General features: G+C 36.3%; 1 protein-coding gene and 1 non-coding gene across 4 annotated transcripts; both read right to left on the bottom strand.

The window, feature by feature from the left end:
• Nucleotides 1-8: 8 nt before the first annotated feature.
• Nucleotides 9-27,254, bottom strand: LOC121251188 (DNA polymerase I). 3 transcript variants are annotated; one of them, XM_041150561.1, is made up of 16 exons: nucleotides 27,077-27,254; nucleotides 26,272-26,489; nucleotides 24,622-24,853; nucleotides 24,114-24,193; nucleotides 14,566-14,604; nucleotides 14,038-14,056; nucleotides 11,412-11,465; nucleotides 9,065-9,192; nucleotides 8,913-8,981; nucleotides 7,470-7,555; nucleotides 6,740-6,849; nucleotides 4,992-5,042; nucleotides 4,153-4,211; nucleotides 2,713-2,757; nucleotides 594-668; nucleotides 9-269 (listed from the first exon to the last, which is right to left on the bottom strand). In XM_041150561.1, exons 2-16 carry the CDS (start codon nucleotides 26,428-26,430, stop codon nucleotides 147-149), a joined length of 1,329 nt encoding a protein of 442 aa, XP_041006495.1. In that variant the 5' UTR covers nucleotides 26,431-26,489; nucleotides 27,077-27,254; the 3' UTR covers nucleotides 9-146. The 3 variants fall into 3 exon arrangements, with proteins under 3 accessions (XP_041006495.1, XP_041006487.1, XP_041006501.1); XM_041150553.1 differs by having other exon boundaries at nucleotides 27,072-27,253; XM_041150567.1 differs by lacking the exon at nucleotides 11,412-11,465 and having other exon boundaries at nucleotides 27,072-27,254.
• Nucleotides 10,276-10,381, bottom strand: LOC121243692. Its single transcript, XR_005936228.1, has one exon. It is a non-coding gene; the product is annotated as a U6 spliceosomal RNA (small nuclear RNA).
• Nucleotides 27,255-27,967: the final 713 nt, after the last annotated feature.

Raw genomic sequence — 27,967 nt, 5'->3', positions numbered from 1 at the left:
TAGGAGAGTGAAGAACCAGGAATTTTTGGAATGTATGCACGAGAAACCTTGTAGAGACAATTTGAGAATACAGCAAAAGAATAGTCAGTATTCCGCTCATGCACTTTCAAAATTAGCGAATAGCAAATCTAGCCCGTTTACATAACTCAACGTTGCCTTTCGAGCTTCTTCCACAAGTAGAATGCTCTTCGAATGAGTGAATCAGCTGAAAATCCTTCTGCATAAGCACTGATGGCATTTAAGAGGCTTGTGAATTTCTCCCCATCATCCTGTAAAAATTGAGAATTAGCTACTGAAACTCATCTGCCTACAGCCATGCATAAAAGGTACACTGATGAAGGTTTTCATCAGTTTGCAAAAGAATACTCATCTAAAGTAGACCGCGTGTTAAAATGTATTTTAATGGAGCAAATCTACAGACTACGACTAAGAGGCTAACAGAAATCAAACACCTAGTACAATGCAGGATTCAAGCACTTATGCTTGCAAATGATTTAAAGTAGCAAAACCAATAGTTTAATTAACCAACAAATATTCCTGAGATAATAATTGAATAAAGAAAGAGATATTTGTCTAGTGATAGTTGCACAAACCTCTGGTTTGTTAAATGTGAGATCTCTGGTAGCAAATGGTACCATGTAGAATGGAAGATCAGAACGCAGCAGGGCCTATCATAGCATAAAGCTTTCACATATTAAAACATATTCCACTAACTATTTATTGAAGCACATCACTACTGATCAATGAAAATGAAGACGAGGAGCATTGGTTACTTCCTGTTAGAAAAGTTGGCTGAATCACACAATCATTTCCCAAATGTTTGGATATATGTATTAGGCCTATTCACAATGGAAAATTGAGAGGAAATAAAGGGTCCAACTGATGCATATGAGCAGCAAAGTCCAGTTGACTAAATACAATCATTTCTCCACCTTTTTGTTTGTAGAGTTGGCTAAATCACACAATCATTTTTCCACCTTTTTGTTTGTAGAGGAAACGTTGAAATTTGGCCTTCAAAATAGCTAGAATAAAGCAGTCGCAGGGGAAAGGGGGAGGGAAGAATTCCATTGTCATGTCTAAATACAAAATGGAGGACAAAACCAGGGGCAAGACCAATAATGTTGGTGTTTCTTAAGCTCCTACAAAGGCATAAACTAAACATATAGGAAAAAGGCTATGATGAGTTTTGGGAGTAGATTGTGGTATCTTGTTTTCTTTAAAAGAAAAGGAAACCACTAGGATTAAAAAACTCAGTATTGTAAATAGCAATCAGAAATTTCGGTCATAGATAAAGAGGCTTCCTCATGACGAGGCATTGACTATTGTAATGCGCTAGAAATCATCTGTCAGGAGGAGTTGTACATTTAAGTAGGTGTTACGCTTGATAAGGATTGATGTACTAAATGCGTCTCCCCACCTAATTTTAAATTTCTAGCTCTAACATGGACTAAGAGTCTAGTTTGTTTGTATTGATCAGACTCTACATGCCAGGCATTTTTGTCTTTACATTCCTATGGGTGAAAGCCTGAACAAAGGCCTTCTCAATTGGATTTACTTTTCAAATTGTCAATCAATTCTAGACCACATGGGCATCCTGTATGAATTGGACGGAGTCTTCATTGGAACCAGATTGGATTTAATTGCACGGAGTAACCAATTCAATGGAGGTTTTCTCCCCCTAGCAGGTGCACGAAAATGAGAAGGAACGGGATCATGTCTAGTCTCAGCTTTCTCATTCATCACGGACTTGAACAAGTCTTGTCCCTTTTTTTTTTCTTTTTTTCTTTTTTTTTTTTTAACGAATGGAAGCATTGGCTTTATTTAATCATTTTGGCTTCCTTGTCAGAGTCCCCTTAGGGAGCAGTGCTTATTTATTCTAACAGACACACATGTATACAAGCGAGTGGGTAGGTTTTCTCTGTGTTTCAGGTAAGCTAGGTGAGGGACAACATTCAGTCTGTACAGCAATATATTTGTTTTTGATAAGCCAGTCTGTACAGCAATATATAGGACATGAGTTTTGCCTATTTCTAATTTCTTTAGGGAAAATCTCATTTTTACTTGGGGAAGTTATGATTTACCTCCCTAAGGTATATTCTATGTACAGTTAACCTCTGTCGCTTTCAAAAACCAACATTAAGCATTCCTATGGTAGTGAATTAAAATAAAGTGTCAAATATTCTAAGAAAAATTACTAAAAAGCATTCATGTGCCTCCTTAAACTGATTACATAATGCCACATTGCTGTGTCATATGTAAACTTTAAGTAAAGTATCTTTTTCCTTTTCAATATATATGTAAATAAATAAATATACCAAATCCAAAAACTGATACACAGAACGGGTAGCTCAGCCACTACACCAGTAGCACCACCCACAGCCACAACCAAGTAGTTTGAGAGGGCATCCATGCCATCCACAGCCATGTGTACTTATGACAAACCTATCAAGCCTTCAAATCATGAATAGAGTGTGAAAGATGTCTCTCAATGTAGCATTCTAGGATTCCTATAGTTTCTCCTGATTCACCGTAAAAAATGAAGAAAGTGCTATCTTCTAAAATTTGATAATTAAGACAACAAGTTCCTCGTGCACTCAAATCATTATTTTTGGTAAGAATAAATCACAAGAACACTTTCCCATAATCTGCCATGCGAAATATAGTTAAAGAAAAGTTATAACAGCAAACACTAGCAAAGATTGACAAAATTACCAAGTTCTTGCTTAATACTGCCTGCTCAGCATTCGTAATTAAGGCCTACAAGGATAAAAGAAAATTTGAGTATATCAAGTTACTAGATGAATACAGACTAATTATGCAAGAATTCAAATCACATGCAATATACAGTTCAAAGGAAAAAATGAAAAATTACAATAAAGAAATCATACTAAAGGTCTCACTATGTCGTGTCATCCAATGGAAGATTATTAACCATGTTCATTTAATACCAAACAGGATCTGGAATTAGGGAAATGGCTTCCCAGAAGATAATATGGTTCTTGGAAGGTGCTTGGCCTAGACTAAAAAGGAACAAAACAGAGTAATCCCTACTAGCGGCCACCTCTCTTTCCGGATAAGAAATATTTCTTTTTTATTGGCACCGGGTGTCCGGGAACAACATCCCGACTAATCCCTGGAGTGCACAGGCCCTCGGCAAGGAGTTTCCAGCAAGTGCACCTTGGGTAATTAAAGAAATGTAAAACCTTTAATGAAAGAGAGTAGGATCTACATAATCCCTATTTCATTGCTACATGTCTTTCATAACGAATGGAGAATTTCTCTTCTGCACAAGAATAAGGCCTCCCTTCTCCCTCGTTACCAATATTATCAACACTGATTCTAACATCCCTTCTCTATTCCCTGCAGCCTCCTCCCTTTCTTGTCCTAGGCGGATGATAAGCGCCTGTCCCCCATTCAACCAAAATTAAAAAGAAATCAGCTATTTTCTCTTATTATCCTTAACCGATCATCAGTAGCAAATTGTGTCTTGGACTATTGAAAACAAAAGTTTTAGATATAATAAGTAAAAGTAGATCAGGGTGTAGTTACCTATCTGATGTGTAACTTTTGACTACATCCGAGTCAGATCAAGCACTCTCCTGAACATGTTATAATATTATGGATCTGGTTCACAGTATATAGAAGACTTGTGTGTCAAAACTCATATACACTCAGGTTTTAAGATTTTCTGTAAGGGTTGGTTATGAAATTTCAAGAGATCAATCTTTAACGTTGACACACCAACTAGGGAAAATATACTATTTTGTTCCATAGGTAGGATTTAAATTTGCTCAAAAATTAATGTCTTCAAGTCATTAATCATGATTATCCATCTTGAGCCTGGATCAAAATGGATCCCATTACAAGAGATTGTTAAATTATAAATTAAATGATTAAATTCACCTCCTCCTATAAATTAAATTTTTTTGAACAAATGGTGATTTTCAAGGGGAAATCTAGCGCATGAGTTGGAGGGTTAACCTTAAAATTGGGTTCTCTGGGTCCAAAACGAATTAGATCGATCAAGTGTTTTTTTATAAGTTTAAGCAATCAAGCTATGCATGCCAATATCCATACATCTCACCTCCCAAAATTTACCTATGAATTCAAAAGAAGCATGGCATCCATGTGAAAGTCGTTAATTATTACTACCTTTCTGATACGTCCCTCTTCAACTTGATTGACGCATTTTAACAAATTTTCTAATGTGCCTGCCATTAAGAAGCGAGGATATCTTACCAATCAGCATCAAGAAAGTAACTTAAAAGGGAACAAGTAAGAACATACTGAAAAATCAAACAACATGGACTATAATGCTCAATGAGCTTGAACATGGACATAAATTATACAATTTGGAGGATGACTCCTATTTCTGACAAAAGCTTACTCAAATTCAACAACCCATCATTTAGGTTGGAAAATTATATGAAAGGTTGATATCATTTGAAAGACGAAGAAAAAGCCTACAAGCATAAGTGTACTACTTTATGCTCACATATATTTCACCAGATAGTGTTCTCATCCTGCCATTGACACATCCTTCTTTTCCTAGAATCTCATGTAGAAGAGCCTCTGGTTTTCCTTGATTTGACATCTATTTTCTTTGCTAATAATTTTTTGAGGGACTACTGCCCTAGTAGTTGGGGGGAATTGAGAACCTAGGGGCCTGGTCCTTGGGTGGTGGCATAGTGCTATTTGGACCAAGGGCCACTGGCCTTGATCTGACTTATGGTTGAGCAAGGAGGTATACATTTTGTTCATGCAGGAACCATGCATTGGATAATTCATCAATGCCTATCATCAGTCCATCTTTCAAGGCTTTAAAATAATAATCTAAAAAAAAAACTAAAAACATGCTGAGTCAGCATCAACTTTTGCAAATTATAAAGCAGACAATAATTCATCTATTTCCCATCATGATATAAAGCATACAACTAGGCACACTGTTTTACATTTTCTAAACTAAATATAAGGATGAGATATCACCACACCATATTTAGTTATCAGTTGCACTGCATGAACATTTCCAATTCCTTCAACTCCTGCATTTATAAGATAAAGATGCATGAAGCACCAAATTTTCACTCTCATCTAACATCAGAAAGAAGACAATAAATAAAAGAACATTTTTTACAATTTATAAAATGCTTTCTTACCAAGGATTCTAGTAATCTCCTTTCTCTCAGCTCATTTAGTTTTTTTTAAGTAAGTAAAAGTAAAACTTTATTGATAGTAAAAGGCATAGCCCAAGTACACAGGAGTTCTCTCAGCTCATTTAGTTAAGGTGCCAGATGGAGAAACGTTTGGATAATTGTTTCTTAAAAAAGAAAACAAGATGTTTCAAATTTAGAAAAAGTACAACCTTCAAAGATATAGTTGAGAAGTACATCAAGATTAAATACAGGAAAAAGGAAGCATGATTGCATGAGCCCTTTCAAAACCACCATAGACACAGAAATTGACAATCTATTTGACTAACCTGGTATCAAAGTTATATCTTGTTTTATTTCTCCTCCAGATAACAGTGGTGAAAATGGTCCTATTTTTTCCCATATTTTCTAACAAGTATCTGATGCAATTCCTTCAACAAAGGTCTTACACTCCAACAGCAAGGAAAAAAGATTCCTTCAATATAGTATCATTATGGAATATACTTACAAAAAAAAAAAAAATTCATTACACTTGATCAAGACAAAGCAAATCAGATCACTGTTTCAACCAATTTCACAGTACAAGGATTTAAAACCACTTTCATGGGTTCTTCTTTATTCAACGATATGGTGGGTTTAATATAAAGAAAGTTGGTGGAACCCACACCAATGAGCACTAGCTTAGAAGACAACTCCTTTCCCTACAGGTTCACAGTGGAGGGTAAGGTTAACAGTTCAAAACCCACTAAGCTCATGTAATTTACCAATCAGAAAAATTCTACATGCTCTCTAGACTTATTTAATGCCAAAATAAATAAATAGATCTTTACTATTAAGCATGCCAACAGAAATAATATGATATGGCTAAAATTTTATTTTGGTAAATGAATTAACTAGTTTTAAGAAATATACACAAATCTACATTATTTGCAATATATAGTAGTGGCAAGATAGCAGAATTTTAATATTTAAACTTTTATCGTTCTACGCATCTCCACCTGCCTCCTCTCTCCCAGGTGTGTTTCTTGCTAAAGAATCTGAGAATTTGAAACTTTTTTTTTTTTTTTTTTACTTCCTTTCTTAAAAGAAAACTTGAACCTGACTGACCCACCCCATCACCCTGTTCACCATTTTAATTTTACTTTTGTTTGTATTTAGGTACTAAAAATCCTTCTTCACATCTCATTTTAAAAAATATGTTGTTTAAAATGTGAGCATGTCCAAAACACAAAATGTGAGCATAGCTGTATAAGGCAGCAGAAAGAACAATTGAACCCACAAAAAACACCACATAAAAAACTCCAAGGCATGTCATAGGTGTACCTAACAAAGTCACAACACAGTTTCCAAATATAGTGTATGTATGTCTCTATCTGTATGTGCATGGTTATGCATGCCAACATATTTAGTCACCAACTATATTTTTTTCTTGTACTATGCACAGAATATGCATCTGCCGCACCCCAGCTACATACCAATACCTATTGGTATGTGGTGCATATCATATACTAGGTTCGCAAGAAATTGCTAAGTTACCAAGTAGAAGAGCAGCTCTGATATTAATTTTACAAAGAGAATCACAAACTAACCTGGAATGTTATCAGACTTGTCGCCCATAAGTGAAATCACATCAACAAATTGAGAAGGCTTCAAAGCTCCATATTTTTCAGCAAAGTCCTCCATTCCAAAAGAAACCATCCTGAGAAAGCAAACCATGCAAGTAATGCCCCAAACTTGAATAATATAATTAGGAGAATTAAATTGTATTAGGCAGCAGAAGACACAATGAAACCCACAGAAAAATTTAAAACCGAAAATGAAAATGAAGTCTCACACTTGTCAGTAACTTCCATTCTCTGTGGTTATTCTTCGGTTCTTTTTTGCCCATATTTATGTATTCAATGTGATTTAAAAAAAAAAAAAAAAACTTCAAGAACCTACATTTTAAATTTCTATGAATTTGAAAAAGCAAGCTAATTCATAAAATAGATAATTAGATTTTAAAACCGTTTAGATGGTCTAAACTTAATATTAAGTTCAAAATTTTGTTCTAAACAACAAAGAGTGCCAAAATTCAGTGCATATCCTCAGTCTTTACATCTAGCTTACATTACCAAGTATGCATATGATTATTGTTGCCAGCTTCTAAACAACATAACTCATACCTTTTTTTTCGTAAGTCATACCAATTAAAGAACTTCAAGATCATAAAACAACATCAGCATCAAATGCCACGTATCTTAAAGGATCATAAGAAGAAAAAAAAGTATTGATTAGAATAGCGCTGCAAAGATGTGGAAATACAAATATGAAACTCACTCAACGCCACGAGGAGCAATCCGTAGTAGACGTAGTGAAGGAGAAAGGATCTGAAAGAAGTCTTTGTCTGGGGACACAACTCGTACCTGTCATGAAATGTGATTAAGAGCAACTAGAAATGTGATTTCTTTTTAGGTAAATGAATTTAATACACCATATTTTTGTTTATTACTTCCAAATGTTACATTCCCCATCACAACCTTATCATTCAAGAATAATCGTTACCTTTGCAAAACACTTTTAGCTAATAGGATGTTATGTCGCATGGCTAAAATGTCAAATACCTTTTTTATTTTTATGAATGCAATTACATTGCCAACTTGCATAGCAGATGGCTCCAATGAAGTAAAGTTTCAAAAGGATAAAAAAATTCACTACATACATGATGTGTGTGTGTGTGTGTGTATTTATGTCAATTTTGGGGCAACCCATGCACACAAGTATTCGAGAGACCACACCTACTAACTTATTGATGTCCTAAATTCTCCATTGATCCACCTTTTACTGTTATCAGGGCCACCTTCTACGTTACATTTTTAATGATCGTATCCATTTTCAGTATTTTACTGTCATTTTAGCTTCCCTCCGAGCTTTCTGCTCCAAGTTGAAAGGACACTTATTTTCCTGTGTATTGATAGGTTTTCATTGCACGTCTATAACATCTCAGCAATTTCTCAGCACCAAAACCTCAATTAATATCACCACCAACTTTTAATAGAAAGCTCCTTTCCCTATTATATTTTTCTGGTGTTCCCACTATCATAGAAAGAATAAATTCAGGGATATCGGCTGAATGCTAATAGTAGATCTCCATGTATTCTACACTATTATAGTAGTTGACCAATAACTAAAGCTCAAATTTACCCTAATTGAATATTAATTCATTTTGCCTAATTGAAGTATCCAAACACACACACAGGATGCTCACATGTGACAACCATGCAGGCAATCCAAGCAATGCAAACTTTGCTTCAACAAAAGGTGTGCTTCTGGATTAAAAGTAAAGTGAAGAAACCACTTCCCAACAAGCAATGACCGACCATGCTAGCACGAAAGTTGTCACATGTTAGTAGGCTAACGCACAGCCGTTTAGGAGATAGATATAAACATTAATGATTATTGATAAGTTCCAATAAAAAGTAAGCGGAAAAAGGAAAACACAAAAATCTGTCCTGGAGTTTTTATGTAGTAATACAGGATTTTAACTTCCAAAGCTTTGAACTTGCAAGTTGCAACACAGTTACCATCAAAGTATCTGATTTGGCTTCTTGCAGATGGATACCCAAATGAAAGTCAAACTGGTAATTTGAATTTTGGTCCAAGGAAATTTCTCTCAATAAATTATAAATCTCCAACGCATCAAACCAATCACTACTGTAAAAATATTGGTCATGAATCAAGGACATTATTCCATGCTTCTCAAATATAGCCTCAGAATATCACCTTGTACCCGGCATCAACACTCCTTGCTGCCAACGTTCCAATCACATCGTCAGCTTCTACACCTGGTACCTGCCTTCAAGTAAACTCATGGTCAATAACCACGTCTTACCAGGGTTAAGTAGCCATATATATCTGTAAGACACAGTTAATACCTCAATGACCTTTATGGACATAGCCTTGATGGATGCTTTCAAGTATTGAAGTCCCTGAACAATAGTATCAGGGGTAGGAGGGCGATTGCTCTTGTAGGCAGGATATAAAGTGTGACGAAAATTCAGACCTTAAAAAAACGAAAAGAAAAGTGAACATACATTAAGCACATTAAATATGAAAGGTTAGTCCTAGAGGAGCTAAGGTATATAGATGTATTGTCTAGGCAATACATGGTTAGAAATAATTGAAAATCTATCACTGGATAAACTTTTTTTTTTTTTTTTAACAAGTCTATCACTGGATAAACATGAAAACAATAGAAAGAAAAATGAAGGGAGCAATATATACAAACAGATCAACAAGGGTCATATCAATTTAACCAAAATCTAGTTCCCTCGAAAGAGCAGAACGGGAGAGAAAAAGGACTCTTGAAGCCAATCCCATGAGTTGGGATATAGTGCCTCATTTTCAGCACAGAAACTTGATAGAACAATGGGTATAAAACCACTAACTCATTATATTGTTCAAGAAATATACCGAAATGAAAGTGTTATCTTGAAACTCAATATAATAACAAGAAGGTTTTAAGTATCAGAGTTTCTCAAAACATACAGACACCACAAATACATAAGAATTTATCATCAGCACTTGGACACGTGGGCACATGGTGCACATGCAAATCTTTGTCTAGGTGTCAGGCCAATCCCATTCCAAGATTTAAAGGTATATGGACCCTAATCACTAATTAACCAGTGACAGACACGTATTTTAGTATGTAGATTTAGAAATGTTAAGAGATGCCAGAAAAACTGAAAATCATGTGGTTAACTACAAAATATGTGAACATTATAGATTGTTTAAAAGTTACTGAAGGTTGAAGGGGCCATGTACAACAGTGCACAACCGAATTTCACACAATCAGGTTGGCTGAGGGCTCAATGGCAGACTTTAATCAATGTAAAATAAGTCAAACTTCTGATCACATACTCGCGACACCACTTGAAACTGAAGCGCTGATATAAGGTTTCACCTAGAAACCAGTTTCAAAGTTTAAAATAAAATTCTTATACCGTACCCATAATAATCGCATGATGGTCACCCAAATTTTCAACTCAATTCTGTTCCTTTTTCCTCATTACTGATAAGTAACACCTATTTTATTTTATTTTTTATAGGTAAAATATGGAGAGGTGGGATGGAGGTGCGGGGAAAAAATTTGGACCATTTCTCGATTTGTGTGTGTCATCCTTGCACAAGGGCCATGCTAATCTTCTATGTATTGTAACACCTATTTTATTAAAAGCATAGCAAGGTGCAACTCAAGTATACAAAAAGTATACAGAAGGATCACCCAACTAATGCGTAAAAATAAAAAATAAAAAGGAAAAATACTTGAACTCTAATAGGTTGGAGAATTGGAAGCTGTTATGAGCACTGAGCAGCCATCCAAGCATAGAGAATGTCAAAGACTTTGGCTTTTAACTCTGTTACTGTCATCTCATGTTGTTCAAAAGTTTGAGCATTGCATTTTTGCCAAATGAAGGACATTGGGACAGTTCTCCAAATGTCCAAACTTTTGCGACTCCAACAAGGGTTCCACCAACAATCCAACAGCTCCACCGTCCTATGGGGCATAACCAACTCAATCTCAAAAGTGCTGAATATCACTACCCATAAGTCCCTAGCCAACTCACAATCTAGAAGAACGTGATCAATGTTTTTCACATTTTGCTTGCACATAAAACGCCACTTGATTACTACAATATGACTCTTTCTCATTTCCCAACACAAACATCTAAACAATAAAAAAGCTACCCCAAAGGCGCCCTTGTTTCTCCAAAAATAATTCCAGGAAAATGAATAGCCAGCTTGAGAAATAAGCACATTAAAATGGGACTTGACCTCAGGAGTTCATTCTCCAACGTATTTGATCACAACTGCCTCTTCTCTACCTAAAAGAATACAACCAGTAGTAGGACAAAGAGGATGACTCCATCTCCCAATCATGAGCTAAGCCAATAAACGTGACGCTCTATTGAGGCACATATTCATAGATCTACAAGGGTTCTACAGCCAAAGCCTCCTTAGGACAGAATAATTGAAAAAACTCAGGTAGCTTGTCCTCGAGGGCAGAGCCCTGCACCACACATCAGACAAAATCTTATTCTACCCGTCCCCCACCTTGTATCTAATAAAATAAGAGAAGTGCCTCACCGTCTCCTGATTTTTTTTTTTTTCACAGCCCAACCCCATAAGGCACATTGGCCTCATTTGAACACCATCTTTTTTCAATTCAATCATGCAAGTAATAATTTTATAGAAATAAAAAATAATAAAAAAACATACCTTTCCCCTTAATACTTTCTTTGGAAGACTTATAATAATGACCAAATGGAATTCCTGAAAAGAAAACGTTTGTTTTATCAAAATTTTGCTTGAACAAACTGCTTAAGATACTAAAGTTCCCGACAACCCAAATTATTGCCACTGCTTGGGGAAAAGGTGCAGAAGACTAAAAAGCCAATGTTCAAAATCTTAACCTGAGATACGACCTGGATATTAACAAATTTTTTTTTTTTTTGATAAGTAAACAATTATATTGATATGAATAGGCATAGCCCAAGTACAAGATGGTATACAAAAGGTCACACCTATTTAGAAAGAAGCAATAGAAACAAGAAAATCATGAAAATCGAAGCCATGAAAACCTACAACTGTGGCCCAAAGAAAGAGTGCTAACAACTAGCAGCACAAACACCCATGTGAAGCTTCATTCGCATTTAGAAGATTAAGTCCATTCATTGGTGGTATTGAAAGAGATCATATTCACAAGAATGTACTTATCCGGCACATCTGAACATAAGATTACGTTTACCATCCTAGCTTTTTATCGATCTCAAGCATAAAAAGCTAATAACAATTACAAAGAATGTTTTATTTCCCATTAGTTACTGGGTTTTAATGGAAAAGTAGATTTCTATAGTTCTAAAGGGCAAAAACAGAAGAAGAGTCAACAAAAGACAGAAGAAGCAAGAGTAGTCCTATTCAATAATTATGAATTCTTTTCATCATTCGAATACCGAATTACACATCAGCTTTAGTGGAAGTGTTAATGCCATGATACCCTTTGCAACACTATCAAATTTTGAAAATATAATTCTTATCCCAAAATAGTTTCCAGCCAACTCCAAGCAGAATTTTCTGAAGTTCTAAAACCTTCAGATGACACTGAAAAGGAAATGCTGAAACACACACCTACAAAATTTGCATGCTTAAAAAAGAAAAAAAAAATGTGCAGATACAATTTGGCAATTAAAATGATTATTTACGCATCAAAGATGAAAAGCCACCAATTATGCAGCGATGATGACTTTCATTCTCTCTTCAGTTATCACATTACTCATCTCAATGTGCTAAATAGACCATTCTTAAAATCCAAGAATTATATCATATGCAACATAAGAAAGAAAGGAGCAAACACGTGAAAACAAAAGAAAAATATCACCACTCCATTTGAGCCATGCAAAAAAATGGGTGCAAGTTAGATGATATATTGGTCCAGACAACTGGCTAATAACAATAATCAACTCCCCGATATCATAAAAAAATATAAAAGACCTTGAATTCAGAGCAAAAAGAAAAAAGAAAATGATCATTCCAAAGAAATCCATTCATCCTCCTCTTCATATCCTCCCAACCAGAATTAACGAGACAACAGAAAGAAAGGAAAGAAAAAAATAAACTAATTAATCATCCTAATCATCTCATTTCAACCAGAACTAGACGGTCAAAAAAGCACCATTCCAGACACTAACCTTTGACTGCAACCAAACTAAGAACATATCATACAAGGTTCAACGTCATTAAGGCAAGTACAGCTAATGTCATTCCAAAATGAGACCTCCAGTAGTAAATGCCAAAGGGATAAAAGTATTGGCTTTTGTGCTTTGCACAGGGCAAAAATTAGGATTAGTTGGGATGCTGTTCCAGACACCCGGTGCCAATAAAAAAAAAAAAATGTTCAAGAGGTTGAACATTTCGGTAAAGACATGTCAAGAAAGATGCTTGTAGTTGATATCTGTTTTCACAGCTGTCTAGTTTTCTTCATAGTTTCCATCAGGTACAAACAGATTTTATTTAAGTCTTAAGCTGTAAACCCCAATTTCAATTAATCCCAATATGTAACAAAACCTAATTCAAATTTACCTCAACCCTATTTTTCTCTGGACATCATAAACGGCATGTCCTTTGATGATATTAAGATGGGTGCAATCATGCCAACACTAATGCACCGAATCCCATCAAAACTCAGTAGTTAAGTTGTTCTTAATGGGGTTAGTTTTCATGATTTTCTTGTATCCTTTTCTAGCTCCTAACTTGTAATTAGGTAGTCTCTTTTGTATACTCACGCCTTATTACTCGATTCAATAAAAAATTATTTGCATACAAAAAAAAAAAGAAGGGAAGAGTTCCACCATTTTCCAACTTAAAATTTTCAATTATCAACTTAAAACAAAAGAAGAAATGTCTGGAACAAGGACTAGAAGAAATAACAGGGGATGGATTCCAAAGGATATCAAATTATTTTTCTTCCTTTTTGAGAATCCTACAGGCCCTATACTATTGAGTAGCTTCGATTATCTGTCCAACCACAACCATCCCAGAAGTTAATGAGAGACCCAGAACCGAAGGCACACATAATTGTTAGGGTGGAAGGAAAAGAATTAGTTGATAAACCCCAAGGGCATCTTTTTTTCCTATGGGCATCTGAAGTCACACCACTGGCCAAAATTATTCCAGGTAGATGCACTCCAGAAGAAGCCACTTCTGAAGTTTAAAACAAGCAGAATGAGATCTTGTATGGCATGCAAAACAATTATAACATTTACCAAATATAGAAATAGGTCTCGAGCAACTTTTAACTTTTGAGGGGATAATAATATAAAATGAAAAATGTGACTGAATATCTCACCATCATGGTCAAATACCACCTGCATGGGAAAAGGAAAATGATGAGCACAAGCTTCCAAACAAATTAAAGAAAGAAACTGAAAGGAACAAGATAAAAAATAGAAAAAACATTAAGAAAACATGCAATTCAAACACGACAACAACAACAATAACAAAGCAAAATCTGTGAAAGGGAAAAAAAAGACAGCTATATCCTAATATAAAATAAGTAGTAGCAAGGGAGAAAATAGCGCCTAACAAAGAAAAACTATTGAAGCATGAACATTATGCTTCCAAAGACTGTGTACAACTATATTTTATCATACAGTTCTGATGACTGATATACGTTTTGAAATCAAGTAAATGATACAAGATTTGTATACTACCCCACCTAGTGTTGTGTGAGACTATTTTTTTCTGATAAGTTGTTATGTGAGACTACTTATACAAGTCAAAGAGAAGAAGAAAAAGTCTTGTAACAGATAAAAAGTACAAAGAAAAGAATGCAATCTGACTTGCCCCACACACACTTCATAGAACGGAAACATACCGCCACGTGGGAGGGGATGAATTCCAGAACATCAATTATCTGCACGAAGAGCAAAAAGATAAGAAATGCCGTTGACCTAATAGACTCAAATAAAAACTGAAAGATAAGGTTATATATATAAACACACACGTATATGTATATATGTATTTATAGATGTATGTATGAATAAAAAGTGAAACTTGTCCATATAAAAATAAAAAGCAACTGAATGTTAGACTGAAAGAAAAACTAAAATTGGAATGAGCAAGACTATCAAAATTAAAAAAGAATCAAATGATGTTCTGCTTTGATATATCTAGTTACAGTACTGATACAACATAAATCCATCAGTGGAAATTGTTTTGCTGAGATTCTGGTGGGGTAGTCCATTAAACCACCCTCAAAGCCATTCAGTCAGTTTCTTTCTCTCTTTTTTTTTTCTGTTTTTTTTTTTTTTTTTGATAAGTAATTCAGTCAGTTTCTGAAAAGGCAGAGGTTCAGTATGGTTCAATATTTGTACAACCTAGTTTCAATGTTTGGTTCTCCATTTCCCAGACAAATGGTAACCAGAATCTATCTGATGGCCCCTCAATTATTATTTTTTATAGGTAAAAATAGAATTTATTCCAAGTAAATAGGCATAGCCCAAGTACACAGGATGTATACAAGTGAGTACACCTAAATACAAGCTATAGCAAAATAGAACTAAGGCAAGACATTACAAATATTCCCATCCCTTACAAGGTTTTTCACCCAAAAACTTATAGTGCCAAAGAAAAAATCCCTGAATTCCCCCATAGTTCGTTCGCAATCTTCGAAACACCTCCCATTTCTCTCTAACCATAAGCACCAAAACAAACACAAGGGTATCATCCTCCACACTGCTGCACTGCCTCCACATCCCATTGAACCTTGCCAGCTAGCCGAAAAGTCCACCCACACGGAAAGGTATCACCCAAGCAATGCCTACCCTTGCAAAAATCTCATTCCACAACTTCGTCACCACCTCACAATGAACGAAAAGATGGTTAATAGAATCGCCATCTTTTTTACATATAAAACACCAGTCAATTACAAATAATCTTCTTTTCCTCAAATTATTCGTGGTTAATATTTTCTCAAGAGACACCGGCCAACAAAAAAATGCAACTTTACTAGGCACCCTTGCTCTCCAGATACATTTCCCCAGGTATACTTTATCACCATGACTATTTAACACCTTGTACAAAGATCTCACTGAGAATCTGGAATTATAATCATGCACCCACAGCAGCCTATCCTCCCTATTCTGATCGATCTTCGTATCATATAATTTTACAAAGAAATCAGCAGCTTCACACACTTCCCAGTCCTGTAATTCTCTAGTAAATTTCACATTCCAATGCAACATATTATTAGATAACTGATAAGAGTTGGCCACTGTAGCCACTTTGTTTCTAGCAATCCTAAAAAGATTAGGAAATACAAATTTAAGAGCAGAATCCCTGCAACAATTATCATGCCAGAAATACCTATATTTCCCATTCCCCACTTTGAAAGTAATGTTTTGGACAAAATCCCCCCATCCCAACCGAATGGACTTCCACAAACCCACCCCATACCCCCCTTTTACTTCATTAGAACGCCAATTCCCCCACATCCTCCCATATTTAACATCCACATTCTGCCTCCATAATGCAATACTCTCATTGTTGTACCTCCAAAGCCACTTCCCAAGAAGAGTTTTATTGAAAAGCTAAATTCCACATGCCCAATCCTCCACATGACACCAGGATACAAACCTTATTCCAACTCACCAAGTGAAATTTCCTTTCCTCCCCATTACCCTTCCCATAAGAAATTCAGAAAAATCCTCTCAATTCTTGTAGCTACCCCCGCTAGTAAAGGAAAGAGGAAGAGGAAATATGTGGGTAAATTAGACAATGTGCTTTTAATCAATGTGACTGCCCCCTTTAGACAAATAAATTTTTTTCCAACATGCTAATCTCCTCTCAATCTTCTCAATCACTCCATCCCAAATAGACAATGATTTGTGAGGGGCCCCCAAAGGTAACCCAAGATATTTCATAGGTAACAAAGTTACCTTAAATCCCAAAATATTGGCCAAATCCAAAATATTTATGACTGTACCCACTGGAACAATTTCAGACTTAGTTAAATTGATTCTAAGCCCACAGACAATTTCAAAACATAACAATAAGGCTTTTAAAGCTCAAAGATGATCCTGGTTGGTATAACTGAATATTAAAGTATCATCTGCGAAGAGTAAATGAGAAACAGTAATGTTGCCCCGTGAGACATCACCCACCATGAATCTCAACACAACTCCCTTCCACAACCGCTTCAATCATACGGCTCAAGGAATCCATAACTAAGAAAAATAGGAAAGGAGATAAAGGGTCCCCTTGCCTCAAACCACAGGAGCTGTTAAAAAATCTAACCGGAGAGCCATTCATCAAAATTAGAGGTGAAAGTTGGTTGGTCTGGACCGGACCGACCTGGGACCAAGACCGGTCGGTCTCAGTCCCTGAAATTGAGGACCGAGACTTTTCGGTCCTGTCCCGGTCCAAACCGACCGAATTTAAAAAGATATATTTTATTTATATTATTTATATACTAATTGTATAATTAATTATGTAATTTTCATCTAATCTATCACCATTAAAAATATAAAATTTCAAATATGTTATTAAGAAATTAATATTCTATCAATTAACTAATATATAATATCAAATAATTAATTATATAATAATTATATAAGTTAAGAATGTAATTTTCATCTAATTTATTATCATTGACCATATAAAATAATTTTTATTGAGTTAGTTACATAATCGACATTAATAATTCACTTAATTTTAATTTAGTATTTTAAATAAATTTTTTTATTAATTTATTTAAAATAATAATTGGACTAGACCAAACAGACTGGACTAGACTGATAGCTACCGATTCGGTCCAGCCCCTAGGGATGTTCGGTCTGATCCAGTCCGGGAAAAATGATGGACCAATTTCGGTCCATCACCCCCTCAGACCAAACCGGACAGGAACGATTTACACCCCTAACCAAAATAGAAAATCTGGCCATTGAAATGCAATGCATTATCCACGAGCATCACTTCTCCCCAAACCCAAATCTCCCAAGCAAGCAGAGTAGAAAATCCCAATAGACATGGTTAAAAGCCTTTTCCATATCCAATTTGACTAAAATTCCAGATTGCCCCATCATTTTTCTACTTTCCAAACACTCATGAGCAATTAAGATTGAATCAAGAATTTGTCTTCTCCTCACAAATGCATTTTGAGACTTCATTATAATCTTATCCATAACCACACTTAGGCGGTACCTAACACTTTTGATATGATCTTATACACCCCATTTACCAAGCTAATAGGGCAAAAATCACTCATTTCTACAGCACCCGCCTTTTTAGGGATGAGAGCAATGAAAGTTGTATTAAAACTCTTCTCAGATTTCAGAAAGGAATGAAATTCTTCAAAAACTTTCATAATATCATCCTTCACAATATCCCAACATGCTTGAAAAAATGCCATGGAAGAACTATCCGGGCTCGGAGCCTTATCCTTAGACATGCCTCTAACCACATCAAGAACTTCATCTTCCTCAAAGGATCTCTCTAACCAATCTGCAGTAAGATGATCAATGGTTTCAAAGGCCAGCCCATCTAACTTAGGTCTCCAGGAAAATTCTTCCCGAAAAAACTTCTCATAAAAATTCAAAATTTGATCTTCAATCTCCTCCTTGTCACAAATCACATTATCACCTACATGAAGGACTTCAATGGCATTATTTCTACGATGAGAATTTGCCATTTTATGGAAGAATTTCATACATTTGTCTCCTTCCTTTAACCATAGGATTCAGAATTTTTGCCTCCAGAAGCGTTAATTTTTCAATTTCTGCCAGCACCCCTTTCTTCATCTCCTTTTCCACAAAAGAAATTGAACTCTTCAACTCCTTTTCCTCCAAACTATGCAACTGTTCCATAAGAAGTTTTCTATTGTTTCCAACATTGCCAAAAGTCTCCGCATTCCATCTCTTCAAGTCTTTTTTGAGCTCCTTAAATTTTCCAGCCAAGATAAAATAGGGAATACCAGTAAAATGATAAGAGGCCCACCACCTTCATCCTCCAACCACATATTTTCAAATTTAAAGTGTCTTTTCCCACTAATAATGCCCCCACAATCCATCAAAATAGGATAATGGTCAGAAACTATTCTCTGCAACCTTTTGTGACTTTTTTTTATAAGTTATAAATTATTTCATTGATATGAAGATAGGCATAGCCCAGGTACACTGGAATTATACATGTGAATACACCTATTTAAGAACTAGAAACAGTTACAAGTAAATCATGAAAGCTGAGATCATTCAAATCTAAAGCAATGGCTCACAAAAACAAAGTCTTCTAGAAAAAACTCCTAAACACTTCCAAGGAAATCATGCAACCTTTTTTTACTTAACTTCGGAAATAATGCTTCCCAAGAGACTGAAACCAAGAATCTGTCCAAACGGGACCCATTTGACCACGTGAAATCCCCTCCTGCCATAGGTAAATCAATCAACAACAACTCAGAAATGAGTTCTGAAAATTCAGACATAGCTTTAGTAATTGACAAGTCCCCTACTCGCTCACAAGGAAAGCGAGTAATATTAAAATCTCCTTCAAAACACTATGGAAGATCCCACCAACTGCAAAGACCTGCCATTTTTTCCCACAATATACTCCTACTAGAATCTGAATTTGGCCTATAAACACCAGCAAAAGCCCATTCGATGCCATCATCCACATTCTTAAAGTGACAAGCCACCAAGAATTCTCCCACGTAATGATCTACTACTTCTACAGCCCTTCTATCCCACATAACAATAATGCCTCCCGAAGCTCCATTAGAGACTAACTCGACCCAACCCACATAATTGCAACTCCATAAACTATAAACCACCGATTGGTTAACGACTTTCAATTTAGTTTCTTGAAAACAAATAATTTCAGCCTTCCACTGCCTAATCATATTTTTTACTCGGAGACGCTTTCTATACTCATTCAGCCCCCGAACATTCCAAGAAATGATCTTAGGCTTCATGAGAAATCATTGACAACCCTCTCTTTGCTTTTTCTCAAAAGGCACTCCCATCCCTAGATTTGTAATTAATCTTACATTCCAATCTTTTTACCTCCCTTTCATTTTTAGCAGCAGATCTGGCTAGAGCAGGTTTTCCAGCCTCAATAGTAATAAGTAGAGCTCTAAACTGCTCTTCAAATCCCTCACAAGAAATGCCAACACAATTTCTAATTTCTTCCACCTTCCTCAACATCCAATTAGAAGAATTACTAGGTCATTCAATGCCTGGGTTAATAGAGCATAAAGGAATAGGATCAAGTTCTTCATGAGATTCAAAAAACTCTCCAAATTTGCAAGATTCAGAACCTTCACCTCCACCAATCACCAATTGCAAGTCAGAATCAATAAACTGAGTACATGGAACCTGTGAGATTGACTGCTCAATTCCATTTGCCCCCCCTCACATTCTTCATCTTCAACCTCTTCAACTTCCCCTGTTGCAAGATCTATGGAGGACATCACAACCCCCACACCAGGTGCAAAACTCGACGCCAAAGAATCCCCTGAAGAGCCTCCAACCTCCATCACATCTTCCTGAACAACAGGTTCACCTATCAACTCTGTCGAATGAGTCACCTCAGCCTCCAAACCTGTCGAAAATTTGATGGGAAGATCTCCTAAACCTGTCAACTTCTTCTGTGAAGTCAGGATTTGTGTCGAGGCATTCCTCTCCTTAGACTGATCTCTAAAAAATTTTGTCTTGTTCAGGGTCTTTCGCAGTGGGTACTGTAGCAGAACTCGTCGCAAGGAAACCTCCAGGAGGTACACCCGCTGCCAACAACCCACTCTGTGAAAACAGACCAGGTGGCAAAGCCATCACGGGCTTGGGCTGGCGCAACTCTCTTCTTGGACTGGTAGAACGTTGAAGCCTAACGCCAAACTGCTTCTTACAAGTAATGGGCTTCTTGTATGGGCCTTTCTCAAACCCCGTCCCTACGAAGACATTAGAAGCCTTGGGTCCATACAGCCTACCCATTTCCTCAACTAACCCATATGGCTTTCTAGTTGAAACCAGGCTCATTATTAAGCCCAGTCCCGCATCAATCATCTTCAACATCGAATCCAGCCTGCCCTTCCAACCAAAAAGTTCTGCCCGCACATGCCAAAATGACCCTTCGACTTCACTCAATTTCTACAACATCGCAGAATGCCAACCGTCACCTTCATCGCAGGAAAGATGTCTCTGGTTCCCTTCCTTCGATCCAACATTCTTATTCCTCTCCCTCAACACTACCACATCTTTCTTGATAATTCCTTTTCCATGATTGTTACTGGGGTTAGGATTATCATTAACAGCTTCCATCAATGCAAACAAACAAGGAGATGTTTGTGAGGAAGAAGCTCCTCTTTGAGGATTAGCCATACTCATCTCTTTTCCTTTAGAGTCCCTCTTAGCAGCACCCTTGTTAAGTACACCTCTGTTTCCAGGAGTAGAAACAGAGTAATTTGAACCAACAATCTCCATCGTTTTCATAGCGAACCTTTCCCATGCACTTCCATTCCTCCCTTCAGGGATAACAATAATTCATTTTCCCTCACCTGTGCCCAACTCCATCAATTTCACAAACCTGCCAAACGAATGTTGACATACTTGGACCAAAAAGGCTCTATTTCCATCCCTTTTAGTCTGATACGGAGCCCTATTACTCGAGAACTTCAGACTTCCCCCAACCACCTTAGCCAACCAGACCACCACCTCCCTACTGAGGTAAAGGGCCTTCGTAAACTTATTACACTTATCGACAATACAGAAAAGATTCCCCTCTATTCTTCTGATCACAAAAAGCTTGGCTTCAATCCAAAAACTACTCTCCGTTGACATCATCCTCCAACAAAGATTAAGAAGTATAAAGCAGATGAAAAAGGAATAGACATGAGTAAAGAGAGATTAGAAATTATTCACGACGAGAAGCGATGGGGGAGTAGAAGATGAACGGTCATATATGATGGCCCCTCGATTATTTCTAGGAGTGACAATATGTAACACGACCCGTTAACCCAACATGAACACGACACAATAAAAGCGGGTTAGGATTTAGTCTTAACGGGTTCAAGTCAAAACGGGTTTGACCCATTAAGACACGATAGCTTAACGGGTTGATAACGGGTCAACCCGTTATGACCCGTTAAGAAAGTTAAAATTACAATTATACCCTTATACCTAAAAAATAAAATTTTTGGAATTTTAATTTCGATATTTTTATTGTTTGGATTGCAATTTTGGACTTGTAGTTAGTATTATATTTTTTATAGATATTGTGATTTTAACATTTATATAAAATTATGCTAAACTTAACTAGATCAAGGGGTTAATTTTGGGTCTGTTCAATCCATTTACATAAATGGGTCAAAACGGGTTGACACGATACGACCCGTTATATTAATGGGTCGTGTTAGGGTTTGAGATCTTAACACGATAAGCTTAACGGGTCGGGTTAGGGTTGACCTATATAGTATAATATACATGTCTTGACACGACATGAACACGAACACGGCCCGTTAACACGATTTGACACCCCTAATTATTTCCTCCATTTGGTCAATCATGCTGAAGTTTGCTTATGAATCGGATTCTGAGTTTGACACCAAATTTCTTTCCAAATCCAGTTAGCAGTTAGGGTTGAATTCAGTTACCAACCTTGCATATTTGGCACTCTCAAGTATTTTGAGGCATATGATTGATTTGGGAGTTTCTTTTTTTTTTTTTTTTTTTTGGCTGAATAATACATGACATAGATTAAGGGGAATCAAAAACTTCGTCCCATTTTACAATGTGGTTTAAAATTTCCGAACCATTTATACAGCCCAAGACTCTAGGTAGCAGCCCATTTTGCCACATCGTGTGCTTGACCATTAGCAGTTCTCGGTCCATATAACCTGACATTCTGTGTTTGTTCCAAGTGTGTTTCTGATGAAGCTTATGCCTTTCGTTCTCTTGATTCAGGTTTTCATTGATTGCATCTACTTCCTCCAGCGCATCCCCTTCAATAATGTAGTGCCCAGTGCCCATGTAGTCCGCTAATTTACAGGCCACCTCAGCAGCACTGAACTCAGCTTCATGTGGATCTCCTGTATCGATTTCCTCAGACCATACCTTGTGAATTATATTTCTGTGGTCTCAGCATACTGCAGAAACAATTGAATGATTCATTCTCACTGCAGCATCAAAAGTTTATCTTCCCTGAGCCTTTTCCTGGGGGTTTCCAGCCAGTCTCGTTTTTTAGAAACCATAATGCTCTAGTCTTAGAAACCGATCAACCCAAACCAACCTTGACTCAAATTCCCAATAGTCAACCCTGTGGTTTCAAAAGGTGTGTTGGTTCAATTCTAGTAATCATTTTATAAATCGAATAACATATACCCAAAGGTTACATATTCTGAATTGAGTATAGAAAGGTGGTGACTAGGATCCCATAAGGGATTAATTCTTGTGCTTTATAATGATCCCAAGGGGTCTTCTTGGAGTAATATATCTTTTTACATATAAAAAAAAAAAAAAATGATCCCAAGGGGTCTAATTGTTAAATTAACTAGTCATTTTGGAACATAAGCCCATATATTGCTTGAACTTTTCTTGGGTCGTTACAAATAATAAGAGCTAATCTGAGTTGGAAGTGTGGGACTTGAGCCATGACTATGGATAACCTAATGAGGACATCAAGGATTTAAGTGGAAAGATTTTACTGCTCTGGATCGAGTAAAGAAAGGTGTTTGTTCAAGATTATACTACTTAGTTCAACGACAAAATCATCATTTAAACCAAAGGCCATTGCCTTTATCTCTATGATCAAACAGACGCGTTTCCCAAGCATACCAAAAAAAGAAAAAAGAGCAAAAAACTTCCAGAAAACTAAAAAATAGGAAAACTGAAATGAGCAATCATCCGATGATACAAGGTTTTTAAAAAATCTGAGTTCTTCCACAGTCTTCTTGCTATTCTCAAAACTCTGGTCGTTTTTTTCCCTCTAAATGCACCTAAAAATAAAAGACAAAACCATCTTCCACAGTGCTTTGCCTTGGGAACAGCAGAACTTCCTGTAGCATTCCGTAAAACACTAGCCACCTCACTCCACAATACTACAATGGATTTGAGTATATCATGATATTATTGTTTTATTACACTGAGGGACTATTTTAAATACCCAAATATTAATGAACCACAAAATGTCACAAACCAGAACACATCGTGTAGGTGAAAAGAAAAAAATCCATAGGGAGTACCAATTTTAGAGGTAGTTTGTCTTTTCAATAACGTAAAGCTATATTTAATGATTTAAATTATGTAAATTTCATATATTTTTGTAGTCTATATTTATGATATGAAGTTCCAACAACAAAACATAGAAGCCATAGTCATTGCAAGTACAGCAGAAGAAAAAATTTGAAAGAACATCCACAAACCTAATTTAATTATTACTTACGAGAGATAGAGCTGTAAATATAGTTAAAACCCAATCTCCATTTCCATCAGCATGTGATAGATGGCCATGGTGCAATTTTGCTATTCTCAATCAAAAGATAACAAAATAATGATTAGTAGAAACATGTTATTAGTCAACAACTGAAAAAAAAATAATTGTCTAATTAAAATATGCTACATTAGGTTGCACCCTGAAGCTAAAGGCCGTTGAAATCATATAAGGAGCTGATAAACAGTAAAAAGGTATATCCCAATATTTCAGAAAAAAAATAACGCCAGTGGAGGAGTTTCATCCTTAAATGCAGTGCCAGTATTAGAAATCCAAATATTGGGTAACTGGTGGAATTTGCCTCTAATCTAAGACTGTCTGAGGCATGGCTAAGAAGGAAAGCCAGGTAACAGGTTATAGAAAACCTTTCAAAAAACTCTGGCACCTACTGTCTTAATTGAATGGACTTAGGCCTTAGCATGCGATCCATTAACAGCCTGTAGGAAAAACCATAACATACCTAGAAGTTTGTAGTAAGCTCTATAGATGATTGATGTGCCATCAATAAGCATTACTCTACCATCGGAAGGATTAGTATTCAGTGCTCTTTCTTCACACTTGGCTGGACTAAGAAATGCATCTTGATGCTGTGTTTGTTCACTTTCAGAAGGAATTACAACATTACTCGGAGATGTTTCATAAATAGCACCAGGTAAAGACGACTTCACATTATTGGATAAATTACAGTAGCCCTGAGAAAAAAAGAATCAGATAGAATACAATGAATGGATTACATGGTATTAACCTAAGTTACTCTGCATTGTATTCTGGAAGCAGAAAATTTGCCCAAAAACCAATCATGAGCTTTAAAGAAAACATGACTGTTGGAATTTCTTAAAAGCAGGATCTTCACTTGTTATGCAATGTTTTATTTTCACATTACATATTCTATTTTTGCTGTGCATGCCTGTCACCATTGTTTCTTGTTTTATTTGATGGTCTTGCACATAACCCAACCTATAGTTGAAGGAGGATTTATGCACATAAACGTCTTGAAGTCACCAAAATATAACTTAATGTTAATACTTATCAAAAAAATGTTGATAAATTCTATAGCGAATGTTATAAAAAGCTTTTGAATCTTCTTGAGGGAGCCAGGAGGGTTTCCATGATCATTTTTTAATTAGATTATTCTCACTCCCAAAGAAACTCCATTTTTTTTTTTTTATATAAGTAAGATAAATGAGCAAAAAGTGATACCCAAGTACACGGGGAGGATTCTTTAGAACACCAAAGTAGAAGAGTAATAAGGTCAAAAAACTCTTTGCTTATATTACTCTTGAGTTTATTGAAGTGAGGTATCAAAGGGAGTAATAAGGTCAAAAAACTAAAGTTGAGAAAACTTGAGTTTGCTACCATCCAATGATAAAGAGATATAAAGAACAAATCCTTTAGCTCCTTCATATTCTTCTCACATAGCTCGAAACTTTGGTCATTCCTCTCCCTCCCAACACACCACATTAGGCAAATTGGGGTCGTTTTCCACTTTTTTTTTTTTTTTTTTTTTTTTTTTTTTTGATCGTTAAACAGATTTTTATTGATCAAAAGAGTAGGCATTAGCCCAAGTATACGAGACATATACAAGAGCAACACCTAGGTGTGCTAGTTTAGTGATACAAGGAAATCATGGAAGGTCATGCCATGAAAATCAATTATAATTGACCAATGGAGTAAAGTATTTGAAAAAAAAAGTTCTAAGCTCTTCCATTGACCGCTCCTGGTATTTTCCACAAAGTTTCACAGTGTAGCTGCCAAAAATACCTTTAAAACAAAGAAAAGATCCACATCCTTCAAGGCATGGTCCAACACAACTTGAAATGGCTAAAAATAATTTGCCAAATAGCACCAGCCACAACACTGTATTAACAAGTGAACCCATATCCCACCTCATATCTGATAAGTCTAGAAAAAAATATTTACTTTCAGAAGCATGCAAGGATAATTGCAAATCAACATAGAAGCAAAGTGAGGTATACTAAATTAGTCCATATTTGTTTTATTCTATGCTTACGGTAGGGCACTAAAAATGGAAGTTAACTGACAAGGCCCTTAGTGGTAATAACGTTACGATTTTAGACGGCCAAAGAATTGTCAGGTACTTGTAATATACCTTTCTGGATAGTTTGTAGGAAGGAAGAATCAGATATGGTTTTTTTAGATTGGACAGATAATTTCCAGTGCTTGCAGTCCTTGACGAGTTTCTCCCTAAGCACGCAAACCTCCTCCAAAAGGAATAAATGTGGACAAGCGAAGACTGATAGCACGCCATGAATTCATAGCAGTAAATACCAATATCACACGTACAGCACTGGTAAGTTATGCAATAACCTGAAATTCCGATAATGTCACCCAAATCAGAATGAAACGCAAATGAAAACTAACAGTTTTCAATTAAGAGAATCATGAATACGTCCAAAGGATCAAGTTATCTTTTTTCAAGGTAATGATGTATACTCTTGAGGCCCGCATCTGGAACATAGAGCAGACATCACAAAAAGAAAAGGCAGGCAATCTTCTTCGACCATCAAAATATAAGCTTAACTCGGTAACTGAAGTACTACCCCTCATCCAGAACCAAAACAACAAAAATATGAGGTCTCAATGTACAGTTTCTTTTATTTGCCCCTGGATTTTATAGGTAACGAACACAGCACATAGAATGAAAGTAGAGCTGATAGACTCCACTCCAACGATATCAGCAAGCAATTTATACCATATATACCGAGAATTCTTGAAATCCACTGGCAAAACTAAAAACCCTACATCACAATGTTCGGTTGTTGAAAACTTTTCCTAAATTTTTGTGCAATTATTTTTCACTTTAAATTAGAATCTTATTTTCATGAAAATACACAACGAAATATTCAGTTTTCTCGGCAACAAACCATAATGGCATAATTAAGCCCGAACCTCACACGCCGAGAATTCGCACAAAATATTCAGAACCAAGCAATCCTCCTCCAAAAATTTTCACCATTCATTCAACTACCGGACACATGAAACCCTGGTACATTATTAAGACAAACCTCTTTCACGGCTCGAACGAAAGGCACCGTTCGGTTGCCGGATAACGGAAATAAAATATAATTGTGTTCAATGCCGACGAAAAGCAAGCCCAATGGTTGAACCCGGCTCCACTTGAGCCGAACTAGCTACACGAGAAGGTTCTTGCTTCGTGCTCTCCCTTTTTAGCCCAACTCAGAATTAAACTGTGAACTGGACTTGTTGGGCTTTAGCTCAAATCGAGCAGAGCAGTTAACAAAAGACGGGCCGGTCACTGGTCTAATAGATCAACATCACCTGGTGAATTTGAGTTCTTCTATACACCTACCCGTTTCTCTCATACGGCACACGAAAAGTAATCTGGCATTTTTTTTGTTTTTTTAATGTTAAACGTTGCATTTAGTAAACCTAAGATATATCCAATACGGTTTCGAATTTCTTTTCCCTCCCCACCCCCCGCACGCCCACGTTCTTCCTCTATTCTCCCTCCCGCCAACACCGCCAGCAGCCTCTTCTTCCTCCGATAGCGGCCATTTCACCTTTACTGTTTGGGACTGCCGAGGAGAACCCAGCACGACGAACCCACCACACCAACATCAGTTTGCATCAACGAGTCTGCAGCTCCACATTCAACGTGGCAGGTTTTTGCTTTTTTTTTTTTTTCATGTTTTATAATCTTTGAACCATTTCTGTTTTTCTTATGTGTTACAATCTCGTTTTTAATGTTTTTCTTTCAACTCACTTTCAAATTTGTTGTGTTTTTCATTCTATGCGGGGCTCTCATTTGATGGTTTACCTCAACT

This window comes from Juglans microcarpa x Juglans regia, chromosome 1D (genome assembly GCF_004785595.1).
Source record: "Juglans microcarpa x Juglans regia isolate MS1-56 chromosome 1D, Jm3101_v1.0, whole genome shotgun sequence".
In the NCBI taxonomy this organism is placed as follows: Eukaryota; Viridiplantae; Streptophyta; class Magnoliopsida; order Fagales; family Juglandaceae; genus Juglans; species Juglans microcarpa x Juglans regia.
This window is presented reverse-complemented; position numbering and strand designations above follow the sequence as displayed.